Source organism: Rhinolophus hipposideros, assembly GCF_964194185.1.
Source record: "Rhinolophus hipposideros genome assembly, chromosome: 15".
Taxonomy (NCBI): Eukaryota; Metazoa; Chordata; class Mammalia; order Chiroptera; family Rhinolophidae; genus Rhinolophus; species Rhinolophus hipposideros.
In genome coordinates, this window is record NC_138061.1 from 16,451,115 (window position 1) to 16,473,199 (window position 22,085).

The following is a 22,085-nucleotide window of genomic DNA, read 5'->3' on the forward strand; positions in this document are numbered from 1 at the left end:
ACATGACAATCTGCAAAATCTATATGCCAGGGCTCTCAGTGACTGGCCTTGTGAGCCCCCCTCCCCCACCGAGGACCAGAGGTCACTTCCTCTATTTTACAGTGATCATTCCAAATTGTTGGCATTCTCTGGCCCAAACACCCCACCAGCTGCTATGCGAGAAGTGGCTAAAGAATTTCAAATAACAGAAACAACTTTTCGCAGCCCTAAGAAAATCCTCTCAACCTTCCTCATCAGGCCTGGCCCTGTCGTCCCGTTCAAGATGTGAAGGAGGCAGGTGAAAGACAGCTGTCATCACTGCAGAAAAGTGAAAATGGGAGAGAGTGGAATAGGTCTCTGATGACATTCTGGGTACCTTTTTATTGCAGAATATTTCAAACATACACAAAAGTAGAGCGAATGGTATGGTGACCTCCATCAAATCCATTTCCACCGTCAACAATTCTGACCAATTTGTTTCATCTGTAGCCCCACCCTCTTCCCTACCACCCCATAGAGTATTTTGAAGCAAATCCCAGACACAGTCATCTTTCCATCCATTCTGTGACAACACTGACACAGCTCAACAACCCCATAGGGGACCAAACCGAGTGCGATGGTCAACTCTTCTTGCTGCGTTGAAGACAAGGGTGAGATGCTAAGCCCCATGTGGTCCTAGGGAGGGGCTGGCATACTCAGAGGGAGCCATGGCAGCTTGAGAATCTCAACCCAGGAAGAGCAGCCTCAGCTCTGCCTCCAGCTGGTTGGGTCTTCTGGGGTCAAGGATTGTTGTTTGTGGAACACTCACTTTCTCCATCTATAAAGGTGAGATAATGAGGCCCATCTGGCATCCGCCGAGAGCCCTGAGGCACGGCAGGTTACGCTGATAAAAGCCACGAGTGCTGGACCAACATAAAAGGAGCTGCTAGAGGGTTTCATGCCCTCTGACCCCTCCATGGCTGTTTGACATGCCTCATGAGTCCTATGAAGATGCTGAAAGCTTCCAGATGAGCGCTGAGCCCATCTTAGAGACAGACACTGTCACAGCAGCCCTGAATGCATTCCAGGCTCTACATCTCTTCTCACCTGACTCCTTCCACCTAGGATGCACCCTCTCTATTTAGTCAATTTGCCTCATCCTTCAAGGCCCTGCTCAGTAATCTCTCCCTTCTTTATACAACCAACTCACACTGCCTTTTGCCACTAAACTATTGGGAGTTCCTGCACTTACACACTCATATTTAAATCCTGTATAATTATTGCACAAGAATAGCTTGTCTCCCCAGTTAGATAGCAAACTCTTCCCAAGGGAGGACCATGTCTCATATTCACCTTAGCTCTCAGCAGCACGTCTTACGTGGAGAAGACGCTTAATCATCACTTGCTGATTTTATCTTCCCGAGAGCATCATGGACCATTCACAAGCCTGCTGCCCTGGGCCAGAGTCCCTCTCTATGGCTAAGAGGCTGGCAAGACCAGTGGCTCTGAAACCAGGTCCTCTGCTGCCAAACTACCTGAGAGCCTCAATCCTACCCCAGACCTACTGAAGGGGAATCTCTGGGCAAGAGGACCTGAAAAAACTGCCCTGACAATTCTCTGGTGCCGTGACTGGGAGACACTGGTTTAAATTATTCAAGTTCCCTTCTGCATGTAAGATGCTATGATTCTGGAGAAGTTTCTATAGAACAAGCCAGAAAATAATTCAATCTTCTCGTCCAGGTCTGCAGGAAGGGAAACACTCATTTTTTATTGTTCCTTCAGATTTTCTCTTTCTCATTCATTCCATGCATTTGTTGGACACCTATTATGCAAAAGTTTCTGCCCCAAATGCCCTGAGGAATAGAACCTCTGCCACAAAGAGTGTACGGGGAGACAAGATTACCAGCATGAGGAAATATTCAAGAGAGGAGATGAGAAGCACCTTAAAATTTCTCCTCCCCCCCACCTTTGCACTTTGCACTTGGTGAGCAAAAGGTCAAGTTATAGAGAAGGACCAATGAAAATTTCCCCCCACCTCTGCAAGCCCTGGGGGGACCCCATGTGGTGGCCCTTTTGGTCCAGAGACACGTATGGGTACAGTGTTTTGCTGTCTGCTTCCCCTTTAGCCATTTTCCCTTCTCCACCCCTGCTCGGAGGATGTAGCAGGTGACACAGGCCTGGCCAATCATAGCATGGCCTACCCCTGGCCACAAAGATTGGTTCAGGGAAGGACACGTGTCCTAAACTAGCCCAATCAGAGTGAGTCTCGGGACTTCTGTGGGAGCTATTGGGAAAAACTCTGGCTCTGTCTTGTTGAAGGAAATGGGAGGATGAGAAGCCAGAGTTGCTGAAGTCAATGAAGCCATCACGCCACCTAGAGGAGAGAGCCTAGGGCTGCCAGGGGCCATGCCTGGGAGACCTCCCAAAACAAAGCCAAGTGAGCAGAAGGCAGAGCGGAAGGAAGCCGAGGGACATCACTTGGGTCCTGAATCCAGCCGTGCTTGCAGCCAAGGCTACTCCTGGACTTTGCATTTACATGAGCCAAATAAATTCCTCCCCCCTTTTTTTACTTTAGTTAATATGCTTAGTTGAGATAAATTTCTGTTACTTGCAGAGAAAGTCCTAGCTGATGTCAACATAGGGACCATAATGCATGCACTAGTATGTAGCTGAAACATGCTTCGAGACGCTTTCACATAGAGCCAGTGTGACAGCTTACGGAGCAGAAAACCCTTACTAAAAGCCCGAAAACAGTGTGTTCTGTTCAAAAGTGTTCAAAAGTGTGCTCTGAGGACCAGCTGTGTCAGCACCTCCTGGCAGCTTGTTAGAAATGCAGAATCACAGCCCTGCCCCACACATTCCGACTCAAATTTTAACAAGATCCGCAAGTGATTTGTATGCACGCTAAAGTTTGAGAAGCTTTGTTAGAATACTTTGTCTGCTGCTTACTGGCTGGGTGACTACTGCCAATCTCTCATAGCTCTGATTTTTCATGTGGACAATGGAGATCCTGATAACACAGAGATGTAGATATAGTACAAAACCAACAGTCCTCGGTTTTCATCATGGCTCTTCCAGTAACTATGTTCCTGGACAAGTTGCCGAACTTCTAGGAGCCTCAGTTTCTTCATCTGTAAAACTGAGGTAATAATACCTGTCTGACAGGACTGATGTCAGGATTCTAGGAGAAAGTGAATGCAAAGTGCTTGGCACATTAGTTGCCCAGAGTACCAGGACTTAATCAAAGGTACCTATTCTTGTTATTATTGTTGTACTATTATAATTACTGCTATTATACACCCTACACACCTCACCGGAGCGGGAGGTTGTGAGACTCAGAGAGACGATGGGTGAAAAACAAATGCTTAAAACCAAAGAACTCCAGGTACAGTCCTTTACTGATCTGGAAACTGAGGCTCACAGAGGTGAAGTAACTTGCCCAAGCTCATCAAAGCAGGAAAGGGTAGAACGCAGGTTGGCACCACCACCCTCCAATCTGGCATAGGTTACAGGGTGTGGGTGACTCTGTGTTTACCTGTTCTTCCTCCCACCACACTGTGAGCTCTTCCACAAGCTTGCCACCTCCACATCTGGCCCAGTCCCCACCCACAGCGGACACTCAGTGAACATTTGCTGAATGCAAACCTTGTCCATCCGACCTCTTTAACTCACGGTTTTTGCATCACCCCAAACTATCTCCCTTGGTAAGGTACTGTAGTGCCTCGGTACCATAAGAAGCTGAGTACTATTATTAATCCTAATTAGAATTTACAACATTTCATTTGGAGACCAAAGCTCTACTGGGAATTGAATGCTGCAATTCAATTCTAGGCCAGGAGAACAGGAATTTTGGCTGAGCAGACAATGGGTGACATCTTTCACTTGTCTGAGAAAAACCACATGCTTTCATTAGTCAGAAAACAATGCTTGGTTCTGCCAGAACTGTTGGCAAAGGACCTTCAGAAGCAATACTGCAAGCAAAGCAGAATCAGGGCTTTGGCGACTGGTTGACATACAACCAATCTACGTAGGAAGGCTTGTCAGAATGCTAGTCTTGGCCAGAAAGAGCTACTCAGCCTTGGTCTTCTGACTTCAGTCTTAAAGGGAGACAGAGGGCTGTGGGTCTCCAACAAAATGGACCCTAAGTAAATGTGGAATGAGCGGAAGTGACCTAGAATATCCCTATTAAATGAGACAGTGGAAAAGCACAAAATATAGGAAGGTAGACTTATACACAAACATAGCATTAATGACAATAAATCCAAATGGACTAAGTGCTCTAGTTAAGCGAACTCTCGCGAACCATTCAGAAGACACATCTAAAAGAAAAAACATAAACAAATGACTTGAAAAGAAACGTCTCCCCGAGAAGATCCAAATGGAATAGCCAATAAGCATATGAAAAAGTGCTCAATCTCAATTAGTAATCAGGAAAATAAAAATTAAAACCATGATAAACTATTACACTGTCCCAGACAGGTGAAAATGTTAAAGTCAGAGAAGACAAAATGTTAGCAAGAATGTGGACCATTGAAAACTCTCAGACACTACTAATAGGAGTGTAAATTTGGGATAACTAGTTTGCTATTATCTAGGAACTTTCAGAGTAAGCATGCCTTGTAATCCAGCAATTCTGCTTGTAGTCATGTACTTACTCTTAGTTATATGCTCATGTACATGTGTACCAGGATAACATGTTTGAGAATGTTCACAGTAGCATTGTCCCTAACACCCTAACACTGGAAACACCCCAAGTGTCCATCAACAATGAAATGGACAAATTTATATTTATACAATGGAAATTTATACAACAAGGAAAATAAACAGCCACACCCAACATGGATAGCGTAATGGTGAATGCAAGAAGCAAGACATGAAAGAACACAGGCAGGAAGATTCCATTCATATAAAGTTCAAAAATAGGCAAAACTAAACTTCCACTGTTAAGGAAGGCAGATATAAGTGGTAGAACTATAAATTAAAGCAAGGAAATTATTATCCTCAGTCAAGAGAGTAGAGAGGGAGGAGTCGAGCATGAGGAGGAGCTCAGGGGCTTCTGGGTACTGTCGGTGTCCTATTTCTAGATTTTGGTGGTGGTTTTATGGGACGTATGGGATTTCACCCATTACTGCTTTTTAAAATGTATCATACATAATTATACAGTTTATAACTGTATAATACACTTTTCTGCATATATGTTGTACTTCACAATGAAACAAAAAAAAGAAAGAAAAGACAAATGTAGAACAAGCTAAAACAAACCAAAAGCCAAGTTTGGCATTATCTGAATTCACTCGAGTTCTGACAGTGGCCAATTCAGTCATGTGCTGCTTAGAAGGATTTCTATGGGGCTGAAGACATAAATAGAGAATGGAGAAGAAAATGCAAGGTCCAGGGTGGTGACAAAGGAAGGAAGTTACTGAAGACCAGTGTGGGGAGGCAAGGAGGTTATATTTGGGCTTATGCCTGGAAAGCAACCATCTTTCCCTTCTTACTTCGTCCTCCAAGACTTCCCCTGTAAATCCCCCAAGGGTCCCAAATAATTAGTCATCCGTCTCAAGCACCCCTTTGCATGTTGTACTTACATCAATGAGTACTTTTCTTGCCATATTATAATGGTTTGCCTTCCCATGTGATATCCACAAAGGCAGCAGGTAATTTTTGGATTTTTTTCCTGCCCTCTCCTTCTGCCAGCGCTTAGGCCAGTGCCTGGCAAGGAGGAGACACTCAGCTGAGTGGCTGAATGAACAAGAGAATGTTTTACCTTCAGCTGCAATTCCTTGTATCTCTTGGACATCCGAATGAGCAACTTTTCACCATTGATCACAGCAGATTTTTCTTGGTAATACTGGACCATGGCCTGGGCAGCTTCTGTGTAAGCCATCTCTAAAAAGGCCTAGGAAAGAAAGGAAGACCATACAGTGGACTTAAACGGTCTTAAAATTCAGTACACGGTGTGATTCCATGGATGTGAAGTTCAAGAACAGGCCAAACGAATTGATGGTGATAGAAGTTAGAGTTGAGCACCCCTCTGAGGCAGGGTGCGTGGTGACGAGGAAGGGGCATGAGGAAACCTTCTGAGGTTCTGGAAACATTCTACATCTTGACCTGCATGGTAATTACATGGGTGGACACACGTAAAAAATTAATGGAGTTGTGCACTTAAGACTAGTGCACTTTATACCTCAATAAAAAGAAAAAAATCAGGACAAGGAACAGCTCTCTTTGATCCCATCTGTTCAAAGAAACCTATTTATTAACCTCACCAAAAGAGCTCATTATAAGATGGCCCCTCTCCTGATCCCCATGGTTGCCAAACATTATTCTTAATTATGTATGTCCATCCTCGTCTACATCATGCTACGGGAACCCCTCTGGGATGGGAGGGTCCATTAACCCAGTTTCCCAGGGGAAAAGGGTGGAACACGGGAGAGTGAATTTGTTGCACAAGTGACCTTGGGCCAATCCCTGAAAAATTTGCTATTTAGTGGTGGCAATGGCAGAAGACAGAGACACAAGCCCTGCGTATTTGAGCTCTTACTTTCTTTGCAAATAAAGAAATATACTAAAAAACCCAGGGCCCCCCTAGGCTTGAAGGAAGGTCATGTGTTTGTGAGTTAAAGAGAGAGGAAAACCTTCAGTTATGTTTCCACAGCATTTTTCCTCTTTATTTAATTATCTTGATTTAAAAAAAAAAAAAAAAACTTACAAAGAAATGGTCTTTCCAAGTCGATTGGTGTCTACAGAGACTGTTTTGACTAAGCTGTCAGTTTACCCCAGTAGCTGCTGTGGTGGATACATCGGTTATTATTTCTCAGATTTGTTTGGTTTGTACTGATCCGGTCCTTTGATGTTGAGAAGGAAAAGGGGTCTGTAACAAGGGAGCCCTTACTGTGAGGGCCTACTCTCCCACTTCCTTGAACAAGCTCATCCTCCTTCTTTCCCTCCATTTGTTTTTGAATTTCAGATATGCTTTTCTCCATGCTGTCACAGTCTATGGCAGAAGTGTGGGAGACTATGAAGTCAAGATTATATAGAGTTTTATTCAAATTCTGCCAGCCAGCTTTCTAAGTGCCTCTTTGTTCCTGCAAACACTTTGGCACCTCTACCTCTCACCTGTCACATGCAAATATTAATTCAGTGAATCTCACCACGTTAATCTTGCAAGCTGAATTTGGGACATTTACCCAAAATAGAAAGAACTCCTGAGAAGTAGGAACAAAGAGACAAAGTAAGTAATCTAAGCCCATGTTGATGAAGGAAGGCCACTGGTGATCTGATGTAGCGTTGTCTCCAAAGTTCATGCCTTAATTAAGAAAAGAATTTCTCCTATGCCTGTTCCTCTGATTCACAAAGTAAAAAGACATATTAATAATCAAACACAAAATATTCTTACTTCTGACCATTCTCTATATAAACTTTCCCTTTGACTTTAGAAAAGAAGACAAACGTATTAACTTCCAAGGACTCAGTCAACCCCCACAGGCCAAGGGTTCTTAGTTTCTTAGATGCCCAGGCCATCAGTAGGTGAGAGCCATCAGTTCCCACCTACTCTCCCACTGGGAGACCTAAGGGCCTCAGGTGACAACACCAAGGACCAGTGAAAATACCTGTTCCCAGTCAGTTGTTGGCTGGCTCCAAATCCAGACCGTCAGATGTGAGAAGCTTAGCATTAGCTCAGGGGATTGGTAACACAGTAGAAAGACTCAAGTCCATGGATTTCTATTTTGGGGGCCAGTTGGTTTTTCTATGTTAATGAGTTCTCATTCCAAAGCACCTCCTCACCTGTAGGCAACTTACAAAGGCCTGTACCCATCACAAGAAGGGTAAGATGAAACAAGGGGAGACAAAACACTACCACCAACAAAACCTTTGTGTTGTACCAATAGGAGTTCAGCTGTGTATTACTTCTTTATGTTAAGAACAGCTTCTTTTTTACAAAATTACATATATATCTTTTTGGTACCAGAGAGATGACCACCAATGTCTGATCTATCAGATACGTACCACTGCGGAAGTGCCCAGACCTACCTGATTAGTAGACTTCATGAGGATGTAATTGGTGACTTTCCCAAAGGGCAGCCCCAGGTTAATGACATCATTCTCAGTGCAGCTTCCTTCTGGGAGATTGCAGATGTGCACCACACGGCCAGCACCCGTTTTCCGCTGTGTGAACTAATGGGAACAAAGAGCAGTCAGTGACTGGTCTTTAAAAGACATTTCCCTCTTGCCCTCTATTCCAATGTTTCTAATGGCTATCTTCCACCAAATAACAATTGCAAAACTAGAATTTACAAAATTAATGCAGAAAAAGAATCCACTCACAAGCACATAGGAAAACATTGATTTTTGTACCATCTCTTTACAAAAAAAAAAATTCGCAACATTTTTAATGAATAATCACATCCAGGGCTGTCGAAAATATAAGGAAATAGGCATATGTTGCTAGTGGGAAGTTGTGTATCTACAGTCTTTTGAGAATATACTCTAGCAATATTTAATAAGACTTAACATATACATAGTCCATGATCCTGCCATCCCATAGATTTCTGGAAATCTATCCATTTGTTGCAGTTATTTATGAGGTGGCAAAAAATTTTGGAAACTCCTGGGTGTCCAAGGATAGGGAAATGATTGAATAAATGATGAATCAAGTATACAGTGGAAAACTACATAGCCATTCAAAAAAGCAGGAGGGAGATGGACTGATGAGAAATCATTTTTAAGATAGGGTAAGTAAAAAACAGGTTGCCAAGTCACATGTGTAGTATGATGCCATTTTTGTTAAATTATGATACAAAATTTTGATAATTATAGAACTTGGGTGATGGGTCCACGGGGGTTACTTCTATTAGTCTCTACCTTTCTGTCTGTTTGAAATTTTTTCCAAAACAAAAATGTTAAAGGATATCAGCACAGAGAAGAAGGCGTGGGAAGACACATATTAACTTGTCAACATTGGTTCTCATCAAAGAGCAGAACTGGAAGGGAGGAGGGGCAGAGAGGTTTAATCTTTTTCTTATACACCTCACATTGTTTGACTTACAATTTTTAAAAATTCCAATGAAGAAAAAAGAAGAGCATAGAAAGGACTTGTGGGAACCTAATACTTAGACATAGACCTTCACAGCAACACCCTGTGGTTTAGGGCAGTGGCTTTCAAACCTTTGCTGGCCTTTGGAATCCTTTCTTCAAACAAAAGCTTGCTCACCAGTCCAATATAATCACCACAGAAGAGGCGCTGCTCTAGACAAACCCTGGGGTCCAGCATCCTGATGTCACCCTCCAGCTGGGCATCCCAAAGACACCTCTGAAGGACACAGTTTGAAAGCCGAGATCTGGGCCTAATCAAAGCTCCCAGAGGAAGGAAGTATGTCTATTTGGTCTGTGCAAACCTTAATCAGCCTGGAGTTTCCAGGAGTTTAGAGAATTAGTAAACATAAGCCAACCCAACGTGGAGGAGAAGGATACAATTTTTCAAACCCCAAACACGTTCTAATTGCATACCCTACATTTGCATAATCATCATTTTCTTCGATAATGTGAACTTCAACATCTAATTACATTTGATATGGGTCCAGCTGTGCTAAGGTACTACTACAGTGGGAAAGTCTGAGGTCCCATCCCTATCAAGGGCTAATACGTGGCTAATTCTACCATGAGAAGCCCTCATTTGTCTCATCTGGGATGAGGACAATTACAGTTTATGAGAATTTCCTTTTATTGTTCAGCCCTGAACTGAAGAAGCCCAAGTACCCCTTTCAGACCTCCCCATCTGTGATGTCCAGAGGTCAAACGCTTTCCCAAAGGAGAACAGGACTCAGTGTGTGGCCCAGGTGGCTCCCAGCATTCTCCAGAGATGACAAGAGCACGGCTGTTAAGAAGCAGACTCTGTGCCTCTCATTAGTGCAGACCCAGCTGAACTCGGAGGCCAGGCAATGTGGCTGGTCCTCTGAGTTTATCAACAGGCAGGCTGAGTCTGGGCACTCTGCCCAGTGCCTCTTAGTGGGGCACGTTTCTGCCCCATGTGACTTTCCTGTGGTTGGCCTAGGCTGATGTGTGCTTGGACAACAGAGCAGACACAAAGCATGGTTCTGGGCCCATCCCTCCTCCTTGCCTGTCCGGTTGCCTAGTGACCGGCATAAGGGCCAGCCTCTCTTCATTGTCTCTACCAGACGGAAAAAAGCAACTCTGAGAGGCTTTTATTTCGAGTGTGAGAGTAGCAAAAGCTGCTGCGAGGCGGTAGAACATACCTCTGGAAGAATAAACGCCCTCACAGCTGCCAGTCACCAAAGAGCGAAACAAATTCATGCTGCAGACCTTGTTAGGCCTAAAATGAATGGGTCTCAATTAAGGTTTTCACTCAAACTTTAAAAACACATTGTATGAGTGCTTTTTTCTCCCAAGATATTTAATCAGAAAAAGAGGTTGGATTGTATGGATTCTCTTGTGGTCAGTTAAGAGCTCTAGTATTCTTCCAGTTAATTATGCTAATTAGGAGCTTCCTAACTGGGTTCTAGGTATGTCAAGGTATTGACCCCTCAGAGTGGAGGCCCAGTAGCTCTAGGGGCCATTAGTAGTTTCTTCACATTAACAAGTTTACTTCAGTTTATAATTTTCTAAGTAAGCCATGAAATGAAAATCTTAAAACTGAACATCTTAAGAATTGCTGTGTAAATTGTTTGTTAAAGGTTTGGTTTCAGGGCATGTGAGAAATCCCATCCGGTTAGGGAAAAATAAAATAAAATTATGTGCTACAGGCATATCTCATTTTATTGCACTTCACAGACTGCACTTTTGACAAATTGAAGGCAATACCCTCCACAAGCAAAAAGATTACGGCTCACTGAAGGCTCAGACGACAGAAATTTTTAGCAAAAAAATATTTTCAAATTAAGGTCTATACATTTTTTTTTTTTTAGACAATGCTATTGCACATTTCATAGACTACAGTAAGCTGTAAGCATAACTTTTATATGCACTGGGAAGCCGAAAAATTCATGATTCAGTTTATTGCAGTGGTCTGGAACTGAATCCACAATATCTCCAAGGTATGCCTATATATTCTTAGTAAATTTTTGATTTAGGACAGTTCAGTTTGCCTCCTTTTCTGTCATTGATCTAAAATATCTTTTTGTTAAACCCAATTAGGTTCAAAATCGTATTTGATTCATAGAAGGTATAGATTTATATATACAACCACCCTCATCCATTCTTGGACAGTTTATGTAAATAGGCTATTGTTTGCCTTATGCCTTATGGGAGATCTGAATGATGAGGGAGGAACGGAGGGAGGGAGGAAAGTGGGAAGGTAAGAGGAAGGGACAATGCCATCTTTAGGTGGTACCTCTAGAGAATACTTTCTTCACTGGGGGCAGAGACTACCTTGTGCCTTTGAGCAGGCACCGTGATGCCGTACACTTATTCCCAGCCTGAGGTCTCTAATAAGACCTCAAGCATCTTGGAAGGGAATATTTCAAGGGACGGTCCTTATTTTTGACATTCAAGAAACCTGAGTTGAGATCATACTTTGAGTTTAGTTATCAGTATGGTAACCCCGATTAGATCTTAGGCTGATTAGAAAGTCTGACGTGTCTGTGTTTTTGATGAACAAAAATGGGTAACTAGTTAAGTGCTCACTAATATCAGTACTTTGGCAGATACAGTACTTTTCCAAACATGGAATGCAGGGCACTGACTGCTTGGGAGACGAGTAATAATTAAAACGGGTTTTGGCTGTAAAAAGATCAGACTTCCTGATGTAATGAAAAGAAACTGAGCCTGGAAGGCAGAGGACCTGGACTCAAGTCCGTGCTCAGCCACTGATCAGGTATGTGACAGAGACAAACTGGCTTTCCTTTCTGGGCCTTAGTTTCCCAGTGTCTGGAAATTTGAAGTCCTTTCCAGATGTAAACTATCCATGCTCATGTGGCTTTAAGTTCTGAAATTCCACTTCTCCCAGAAGCCTTGCCAACTAAACCCTAAGATCCAGGATAATGATAATTTCCCCTAACTGTGTTGGATATAAACAGGACACCTGTGTCTTTCCCACTCCCTGTCCCGAGTGTCATGTTTGTCCTCCCTCTCTATGTGAGCGGCTTGCATACGGTCACAAGCACGTTCATCTTTCAGACAGGCTCGTCTGTGTCGGTGGTGGTCGCACCTTTATAGGGCTGAAGAAAGCTCCAAGCAGGGAACCTTGCTGATGAGCTCTGTGGCTCCCTCAATGACTCTGCAGCCACAGTGCCTTGAAGACTTGAGATGACACACTGAGTTGAGCTAAGGACACCTGGGCCTGGTGCCTGAGGACAGACACACATCAAGTGTGTGCCGTATCGTCCCTGGGCACCAGGGCCAGAGTGAAGGGAACATCAGACAGATCTGATCTGTGCCCCAGTGACTGACCGTGAGCAAGTTACTGAGTTTCTCCAAGTTACTGAGTGTGTTTGTCTATCACACAGGGAAAATAAAAACTGATCTCATGGGACTGTTTAGAAGACAAAAGTGCCACAGTGCATGTAATGTGCCTTGGTGCAAGGCCTGGCATCCAGCAGGTGCCTGTAGATAAATATTTGTCTCCTTTCCTCCAACAGTTAAAGCATGGGCTACGATGATCCTAGATTGGGGTGAAAAACGCAACTGTACTGTGATTATGTCAGAGAAAGTCTGCGTTCTTAGGAAATTCCTACTGGCATAGTTAGAGGTGAAGAGGTACAATGTCTCCAGGGATTCAACAACAAGACAGGCATGGGTGAATTAGATAAATGAATGGAAAGATAAACAGAGAGAGAAGGATGGACAGATGGATGGGTGGATGGTGAGACAGACAGAGATGGAAGGACAGATGGATGGATGGATGGCGAGCTATACAGGCAGATAGACAGAGATTGACGGACAGATGGACGACAGAGAGAAAGATATACACAGAGACGGAAAGACAGAGAGAAAATGATAAAGGGGCTAATATGTAAAGGAGTCGTGAATCTGCGCTAAAAGTATGTGGACGTTCCCTATACCTTTCTTGCAACTTTTCTGGAAGTCTGAATTAATTAAAATTAAAAGTTACTAATACCACGTTTTAAAAGCTGTCCTGGGGCAGAGGAGTAGAGGCGTTCAGAGAAGATCGTGACACCTCGCCAATTTGGGTTTTTACTGTGAGGTGTTAACATACCGAACCCACGGCTGCCCCTGCTGAGCTCGGGGAGACACACATGTGACAGGCGCATTTCTACTTTCCAACCCAAGGTCAAATCTCTAAGGGACCTAAGGAGTCAAAGGTTTTAACCTACCCTAATTACTAACCTAAAGGGCCGGTCGTCCCCTCCTGGGGGATGCTTCAGTCGGCCTGCAGGCCGGCCCGACCTGGAATGCCCCTGGGCAATCAGGGGCCTGGGCTGTACATTGCCACATGCTGTGCTCACTCATTTAAGACCAGATGCTGCTTCTCATGGTTCATGCGGCTGAGTCCGGGACCTCTCAACTCACCCACAAGGTCTTTACAAATAGGTGGAAATGTGAGAGGAGCAAACAGGCTTGTGCAGGAAGATTCTGACACCTTCCAATGCCTTCTGATGCAGGTGGGAACAGGCTTCGCAGACGAGTTCAAAAAACAGGCCCCGTTCAAGTAACTCCCAGAGTTGCAATAAAGCTGTGGCTTAGGGCAACAGGCCTGCGGGGTGAGAGAAGTTGCTCAAAGTGCTTCCTAGAGCTACAAATGTAGATTTGCTCTTCAATAAACAATTTCTCTGCTCCAACTTGATCTCCTTTAGGTGTGACCTCATTTCCTCTGGCACAGTCTGTGGGCCTCTGTTGATTTTGTGCAAAAGACACCTGAGGACAGACCCAGGGCAAATGTTTATTCCTCACGGTGTTGATTTTGAACATATTGTGCAGACAATAAACGGGCGTGTTCCATAGCTATGGCTCTTGGAGTATCGACATAGATGTCTTTATTGATACTTTTAAATATTTATCGAGCATTTTAGCTGTGACTTGGAGAAAATCTATTTTTATTGGTGCCATACTTGCCTATGGGTCTTGGGGTGGTTACCTGCCGAGCAACTTCAATATCCCTGTAAACTGTATAGTCACAGAATCTTAAACCTGGGAGGTCATGTGGTCCACACCCATTATGTGGGTGCTGACACCCGGAAGAAGTTAAGGAACTTAATCTGTGGGCAATGAAGTAATGGTAGATTTGTGATTACAACTCCGGTCTCGCTGAAAAATCAATCAATTGCAGATGTGATAAATTATGGTAAATGCATACAATAGATGGTCTTACAACATAGGATAGGGGTGTGATGTTTGGATGTGCAAAGATGTCTAGAAATCCATGAAAATATGTATTGTGAGCTTATGTGAAGTGGGAAAAAAACAAGTACAACAGATTATATGGTGTTTTCTGATTCTTGTAAAAATATATAATTTTAGTATACATATATACATGTTTATATATGTATTTAGTATGTAATTAAACATGCACATGTACACTAGTTAGAGATACACAGAGTGAAAGACACCTACCTTCAGTTTGCTCTGCAGAGTTGGATTTTCTATTTTTAATATTTCTGTTACTGTTGGAATTTTTTTACACTATGTTTGTACTATTTTTGCAACAAGAAAAAATTATTAAGATTTTTAAAAAGAAAAGGAAAAAAAACAGAAAACAAAACCTGCCCAGTTCTCCTGTTTCCTCACTCTTTAAAAACGCATATGGAGGGGCAGCCGGATGGCTCAGTTGGTTAGAGTGTGAGCTCTCAGCAACAGGGTTGCCGGTTCAATTCCCACACAGGATGGTGGGCTTCACCCCCTGCAACTAAAGATTGAAAACAGCAACAGGACTTGGAGCTGAGCTGCGCCCTCCACAACTAGATTGAAGGACAACGACTTGGAACTGATGGGCCCTAGAGAAACACGCTGTTCCCCAACATTCCCCATTTTTAAAAAAATGCATACAGTGGTCCCCGAGGAGGGGACAGGAGCAGTGAGGGAGCTGGACTGGTGGGGGTAGGGGAGGGGTGAGTATCATTCGTGTCACATCAGTTACTATCTTCCTGCTCTCTGGAAGTCAGGAGACCAGAGTGCTCTGACTCACGGACCTGGAAGGCCAGAGTGAACAGACAGATGTTCTAGAAACAGCCAGCAATACGAGAGGCAACCCAGGACTTAAACCTCTGGCCTTCCGCAAACATTTATGTTTCCCTGGGCCTTATTTATATAAGTTTCCCAGGGTGCAGGGGCCCAGTGAGAAAGAATCTATAAAAACAATGTGTATCGTCCCAGGCCAGCGAGGCCCAGCTGTGGCATCAGCACTAAATAAAGCCCAAGGTGGCGGTAAAAACTTCAAGGCGGTTTTATGGGGACAGTCAGCAGGCAAAGTACATTTTGCGCAGGTGCAAGAAAACTATTTACAGCCTGAGAAGGCCCTGAAGGCCTGTTGGAGAAACCTGATTACTCTGTTTATGACGACTCCGTCAGCCAAGGATAAAGTGCCTCTGCTCTGTCAAATGGCAGAAGCTTCAGCGAAAGTGAACACGCTCTCCAGGGACCCTGGGGTGGGGGAGGGGCTGGGGACAGACATAAATCACCCCTCCCCAGCAGCAAACACAGCACACAACTGTCAGATCAGTGTGCCATCTCTGTCAACAATAAACATGGAAACAAAAGGCTCACACTCCCACAGAGCTGTGACAAGTGTAAATTTAGCAGCCAAGCCTGGGCTTAGTGAAGGCGGTAAATGGGATTTGTTTTCGTTTTAGATGAGACCTTCTGAGGGCTCATTCTCTGAGTTCCGTGTCGCTGTGTCCTCCTGCTTAAGGACAGGGGCTTTCGAAGCAAGCCCCGCTCTTGGCTCCACAAACAATAGTGATGATACAATGGCGGAGTCTTGGCTGGTCCTCAACAAAATGTGTTTCTGAAGAGATGTATGTACGTGGAATCAGACAGAAAAAGCCCTGGCACAGGACCAGGAAACGCTTCTGGAGGAAAGCATACCAAAGCTTTCATAGGTTCTCCTGGGGGCTGGAGGTGGATAATGGAGGAATTTCCATCTCTCATTAAATACGTCTTTCCAGTTTGAATTGTCACAGAAAGCATAAATTTTGAAAGAAGAAAACAGTAGAAATGTATAGGCACAAGCAGCTCACAGTGCAAAGTGTCCTTTGCTAGCAGAGTAATCACCCTTTGATGTATGTGTTTATCTTTGGAGGTTAGGAGTTGTAGACAGAAAGAAAAAAATCCAGTAATTTCTCTGAGAGACTCTCCTGTTACTGAAAGGAACCTGGTAAAGCATTTTTCAGTAGTGGATTAATTAGCCCTTCATTTCTCAGGTTGTCTTCAAATGTCAATATTCGTGTATTTTAGGTTTTCCTAAAGAGAGACACACCTACATTCAATGCCATTTGCCAGAAATGGCAAACAACAGGGCCAGAAGCCGACAGAAGGATGCGACCATCCGGCCACTGCTGAGCAAGGTTTGTCTTTGTCCCTCAGCTATCGTTGGGAAAGCACACATGACCAACAAGACCTCACAGAACTTCCAAACGGTAAAACCAGTCAGATGATGTCTCCCCCCCTCCAGTAGGTCTGTGGAAAATGCCTCTAGCATCTGAGTTCGTTCATCCTGGGAGACACTGTCACATGGCAAAGAATTCACGTGCTGGGTCTGAGCGGCCTCTGTCCCTTGCTCCACGGCTGATGGCTGGCAGAGGCCTTATACGTCCCCGCAACCTCAGATCTTGCTAAGCAGCTTGTGGGGTGGAAGTGTGGGGAGGAAAGGAAGCTCACTAAAGAGAGAATCACAGCAAGGAACTCAGACCCTCGGAGAGAGGCAGCAGGGCTTAGTGGTTAAAAGTGAGACCTGTAGAGCCAGGCCGCCTGCGTTGAAATACCGATGCCTCCATTCAGCAGCTGTGTGATATGAGACAAGGCTCTTAGTTTCTCTACGCCTCGGTTTCCTTACCTCACAGGGTTATCTGGAGGATTAAATGAGCTAATGCATACAAAAATGCTAAGAATGCATTAAGAACAATAGAATACCCCTACTGTTATCATCATCATCGCACAATGTCTGGGGGTCTCCATCACCTTCTTGTTGGCCCCCAATGCAGAAAGCAAAATGTTTCTTGTGTTGCTTCTCCTCAGGCTCAAGCCAGAAGACCTCCCCCTCTCCAGGCTTTGGGAAGAAACTGTACTCACGAATTATCATGGGTCGGCAGATTGCTCGTGTCTGCCCTGCAGGTAAGGAAAGTGCTTTCATGGAAACCTTGCAACATCTCTCAGGGGGAACAGGTATGACCGCAGGGATTTCTGGACAGACACACATACGAGGACTACTGAGACTTGCCCAAAGTCACGCAGCCAGCAGTCAGAACGGGCCTTAGGACAGGTTTCCCCACAGCAGATGAAAAGGACTCATTACTCAATAATAGCCATTGTTACTTCTTACGCACTGCACAGTTCAAATCATCATTGCATACGTGGCTCATCTGATCCACGGCAGCACAACTCTGGTCTACCCCTGGCTGTGCTCCTACCGTCCAGCTCTGACCATTCAATCAGGAGACTGCTCGAATGGCCACATTCCAAGGTTTGAACCATCATCAAAACAATCAATTACACAAGCCAGGTGAACACCCAACCATTTACTTTATCTTCAAAAGTCATTATTAGGGGAGTATTGTCCCCGTTCAAAGAAACGGAGCCCCAAGAAGTAAAGTGATTTGCGGAGGCCACACAGCTGGTGGGCCCCAGAACAAGACTTGAACTTAGGGCTCCTGGCTCCACATCCACAGGAAAGGGGCTCTGGTTTACTGAGCAGCCCCAAAGGATGGGGTGGAGGTGCCGACAGACGACTGATGCAGAGTTGTCCTTCTCTTGCCTTTCCTCACGCTTCGCAGTCCTTTCCTTTTTATAGAGGGGCGCCACTGACACCAGCTCTCTGTCCTTTGCTCAGATCCCTGACCCATCTGCCTCCCCTGTCTGGGCCACAGTTCCCTTACCCTCAGTGCTGGGGTCTTAGAGCAGGTTGTGGGTACAGAGATGCCTCTATGATCCACAGAGGGGGCAACAGGCCCTGGGTTGGGGGTGGTGCTGGATCTGCCAGCACCCCCACAGGGACACAAGGTCATGTAATCAATGACAGATGACTGGGCTCACAGAACCCAGCCACTCTGCTCTCCTGGGACTGACCCAAAGTGGCAACTGAGCATGGAGAGTGCAGAGAAGGAAACCATAAAATTCTCTCTCCAAAGCTTGGGCTTGCAGCCGGGTCTCTCTCTTGAAGCACTTCTCCCACTGAACATCACGAAGACACGAACAAATAGAAATCTCAGCCCAGGCAGGCCTCACTTTTTGTCATGAACCTCCTTGCCTCCCCATGCCCTCATCCCCCAGGGCCTAAAATCTCAGCTTGCCCTCCTGGAGTTTGGCACGAATGCCCCAACACATGGAGGGGACAGCACGTGGAGGCCTGCTGTCATGAGCTTGTGCTTGCTTGTTGCATGAGAAGAGGCTGCAGCTGCTCACATCGAAATTGAGAAAAAAATGCAGGCTCAGGCAAAAGCACACAGATACACGTCCTCTAGTAAACACGTTTTGTTTTCCTTTCAGTTCTGTGTCTCCCACCTCCTTCCATGTGTTCCCAGGAAATGAAAAGAGAAGTTCCTGGGGGCACAAGGCTACACAGTGACACACCAGAGAGAGAAAAAGTGTTGTCACAACCAGTAAAAAAGGAGGGATAAAGCTTTGGAGCTTTGGGGAACTAACGTGCATGTTGTAGAGAGAGAGAAGACCATAAACACAACTAAAAACAAAGTATTATACAGACGCAGCCATTTCCTCCAAGAGGCCAACAAATACCATTAGTGCAAGGTCTTCACTTTCAAACACATTTTCTTTTTCTGCTTCAAGTTTCAGAATTACACTCATAGGAAACTGTCCACTTCAATAAAACATCAACGCTTTAAAAAAAACAACACACACAAACTGAAACTTATTTTTTTCTGAACCAGTGCTGAATGCTAGGAAGCCTGTGAGTGCCTTCAATTTTAACAATTCATGTCAGCTTTTTGATCTGTGTGTTTCAATACTTGCTGGGCAGAATGACACAAGTCCCGCCCTCTGTCCAGGGACACTTTTTCCTGTGCTGCACAAAACCTCAGCGGCCCCAGCTTCTTCCCAGCTCCTCTGCACCTGTACACCCAGCATAGCAGGCGATACAAACTCCTGCATGATGACAATGACAATTGAGACTATGCTTCTGTACTCACGTTTGTCCCAGGGGAAGCTGAAGGAAATGCAGGATTTGACTGAGTAAAAGACCTTGCTGGAATGGCTGCATATGATGTTCCAAGATTTGAGGCATAATCTAAAGAATAAATTACACAAAACTGGTGAAAATCTAGTTATTTACTTTACCTCCAAAAGTCATGATTAGGACGTAAGTGGGAAGAGAAAAATGAAAATTCCCTCTTAGCATATTGATTAGTGATTGGCGTGATTATACCTCTGGGCATGCTGGTAACCAGCAAAGCTAAGATACGTCAGAAAATGTCACAGAGCCCAGACGGCAGGCCCAGTGTGTGTCAGTGTCCTGGATCTGTTTGCATCATAGATGGATAAGAAGGGCACACAAGGGAAGTTTGATCATTAAAGCCATGGCGTAGTAAGCCTTTGGGAAGCTGATTGCTAGTTCAAGCTGCTGACCTGTAGGTCCTTACTCACCTTCGCTGTCAGCAGGGCTGTAAACAACTGTGCTGTTGGGAGAGGCACACAGAGTTCCCTCTGCAGAACCGAGTATACACCGGATACCAGCACTGGAGAGAGGTAAAAAAGGGGAACTGGTTACTCAGTAAGACACAGCATTACCGTATGACCCAGAAATTCCACTCCTATGAATAGACCCAAAATAGTGGAAAATAGGTATTCTAACAAAAGCTTGTACATGATTGTTCATAGCAGCACTATACATAATGGCCGAAAGGTAGAAACACACCAAATATAGATCAAAAGAATTATTTATAGGTAAACAAAATGTCTCTCTCACACACACACACACACACACACACACACACACACCAGGGGTGCCAAAAAATGTATGCACATGACTTGTATTCATTTTTTGTTATTGGTATATAATGAATATTACAATTTTAATACAGTTTTTCCTTTCTTAAAACGTGCACATTTTTGGCATCCTCTGTATATATGAATATTATTCAGCCATAAAAGGTAGTATATGCTATAATATGGATGAACCTGAAAACATCATGTTAAGTGAAAAAAGCCAATCAAAAAGGCCACATATTATATGATTGCATTTATATGAAATGTCTGTCCAGAAGGAGCAAATCCATAGAGAGAGAAAGCAAATCAGTGGTTGTCAGAGGCTGGGGCAGGGGGAATGGGGAGTGACTGCTTAATGGTATGGGGCTTCCCTTGGACAATGAAAATGTGGAATTGGATAGTGGTAACAATTGCACAACCTTGGGAATATGCTAAATACCACTGGTTAAAATAGTGAGCCTTATGTAAATTTTACCACAATAAAAATAAGGGGGGGCGGAGCTACAGAAGAAGACCTTTTGAAAAATCATTTTTCAAATTGTGGTAAAATACACTTACCCAAATTTACACCTTAACCATTTTTAAACATACGGTTCAGTGGCATTAAGCACATTCACATTGTTTTACAACCATCACCACCATCCATCCACAGAATTCTTTTCATCTTGCAAAACTGAAACTGTACCCATTAAACACTAACTCCCCATTTCCCCCGCCCCCAGCCCCCGGCAACCATCATTCGACTTTTTGTCTCTATGAATCTGACTACTGTAGGTACTTCCTGTAAGTGGAATCACACCGTTTTTGTCCTTTTATGATCGGCTTGTTTCACTGAGCATCATGTCCTCAAGGTTTACTCACGTTGTCTGTCTCATGTGTCAGAAATTCCTTCCTTTTTAATGCTGAACTGTATTTCACCGTATGTATACACCACATTTTGTTTACCTGTTCATCTGGCATGGATGTTGGGGTTGCTTCTACATTTAGGCTACTGTGAGTAACAAAGGGAGGCCTTTCGAATGCACTCATTTCAAAACACTTCACCCCATCCTCTGCAGCCCCTCCACTGGTCTCCCGGTGTCTGCCCTTGCCCCCCACCATCTATCCTTTGCTCAGCCCTCCCCCCTGCTCTAGTCACATTCAAAGAAAACAAGAGAGTTTTCACGACAAGCTGGTACCTTCCTGACTCCTCACCCAGCACTTCGCTCTGGTCACACCGATGCTGCCTGAGCAACCCAGGGCCATGCCAGTGCCTCCAAACTTACTATTCCCTCGGCTGGGAATGCATGTCCCCCAGACATTCGTGGCTCATTCCATCCTCCCCCCCATGTAAAATGCAAGGACCAGCCCCTGGGTGAGTACACACACACACACACACACACACTCACTCACTCACTCACTCACTTCCTGCCCCTGCCTGGTATTATTTTCTGCTTAGCATTTACTTCCAGGCATGCTATATAATTCACCGTTTATTTAGTTTATCATCTGATCCCCTATCCCCATTAAGTGTAAGCTCCTTAAGGACAGGAACTTTGCCTGCGTTATTCTCTTCTGTTTCCCCAGCACCTAGAACAGTACGGCACATGGTAGGTGCTCAATGAATATTTGTCGAGCGCATGCATAAACCTGTTCTCCTGGACAGCACTTACTTTTCAGAGAAGACCAAACATTTCTGAGCATGTAGTTTCCCTTTCACATGCAGCTCCCAGTCCTAGGCCAGAAGGAAAGAAAAATGATAGAAGCAGAACTGAGTCCATGGGAAGGCAAAGGATGAGTGTAGGTTTCCCCAGCCAGGCAGGGAGCTCAGAGCGACCAACCCTGCAGCAGGGGCGTCTTCTCCACTCCTCTCCCTTCCAGCTTCCTGCCCCATCCAGCACCCCATCCACCTCCCTCCTTCAGCACTACCTACACAGCCTGTCCCCATCTTGGACAGGAGCCCAGATTCACAAACCCAATTCCTCCTTCCCCTCTCAGTGGACCCTTGGTCTGACCACACCTCCATCCCATTTCCATATCCAGTTGGGAGAATCAGGCAGGTTGGCTCATAGTGAGTTGCT

General features: G+C 44.6%; 1 protein-coding gene across 1 annotated transcript in view; it reads right to left on the reverse strand.

Moving 5' to 3' along the window:
* The window catches only part of RBM20 (RNA binding motif protein 20), a 179,221-nt gene that overhangs the window by 29,103 nt on the left and 128,033 nt on the right, over nt 1-22,085 (reverse strand). The window contains exons 3-7 of the mRNA XM_081075094.1: nt 21,678-21,739; nt 19,684-19,775; nt 19,230-19,327; nt 7,990-8,133; nt 5,723-5,854 (exon numbers count right to left, since the gene is read on the reverse strand). Coding sequence (XP_080931220.1) covers nt 5,723-5,854; nt 7,990-8,133; nt 19,230-19,327; nt 19,684-19,775; nt 21,678-21,739 — 528 coding nt within the window. The remainder of the gene's footprint in view (nt 1-5,722; nt 5,855-7,989; nt 8,134-19,229; nt 19,328-19,683; nt 19,776-21,677; nt 21,740-22,085) is intronic.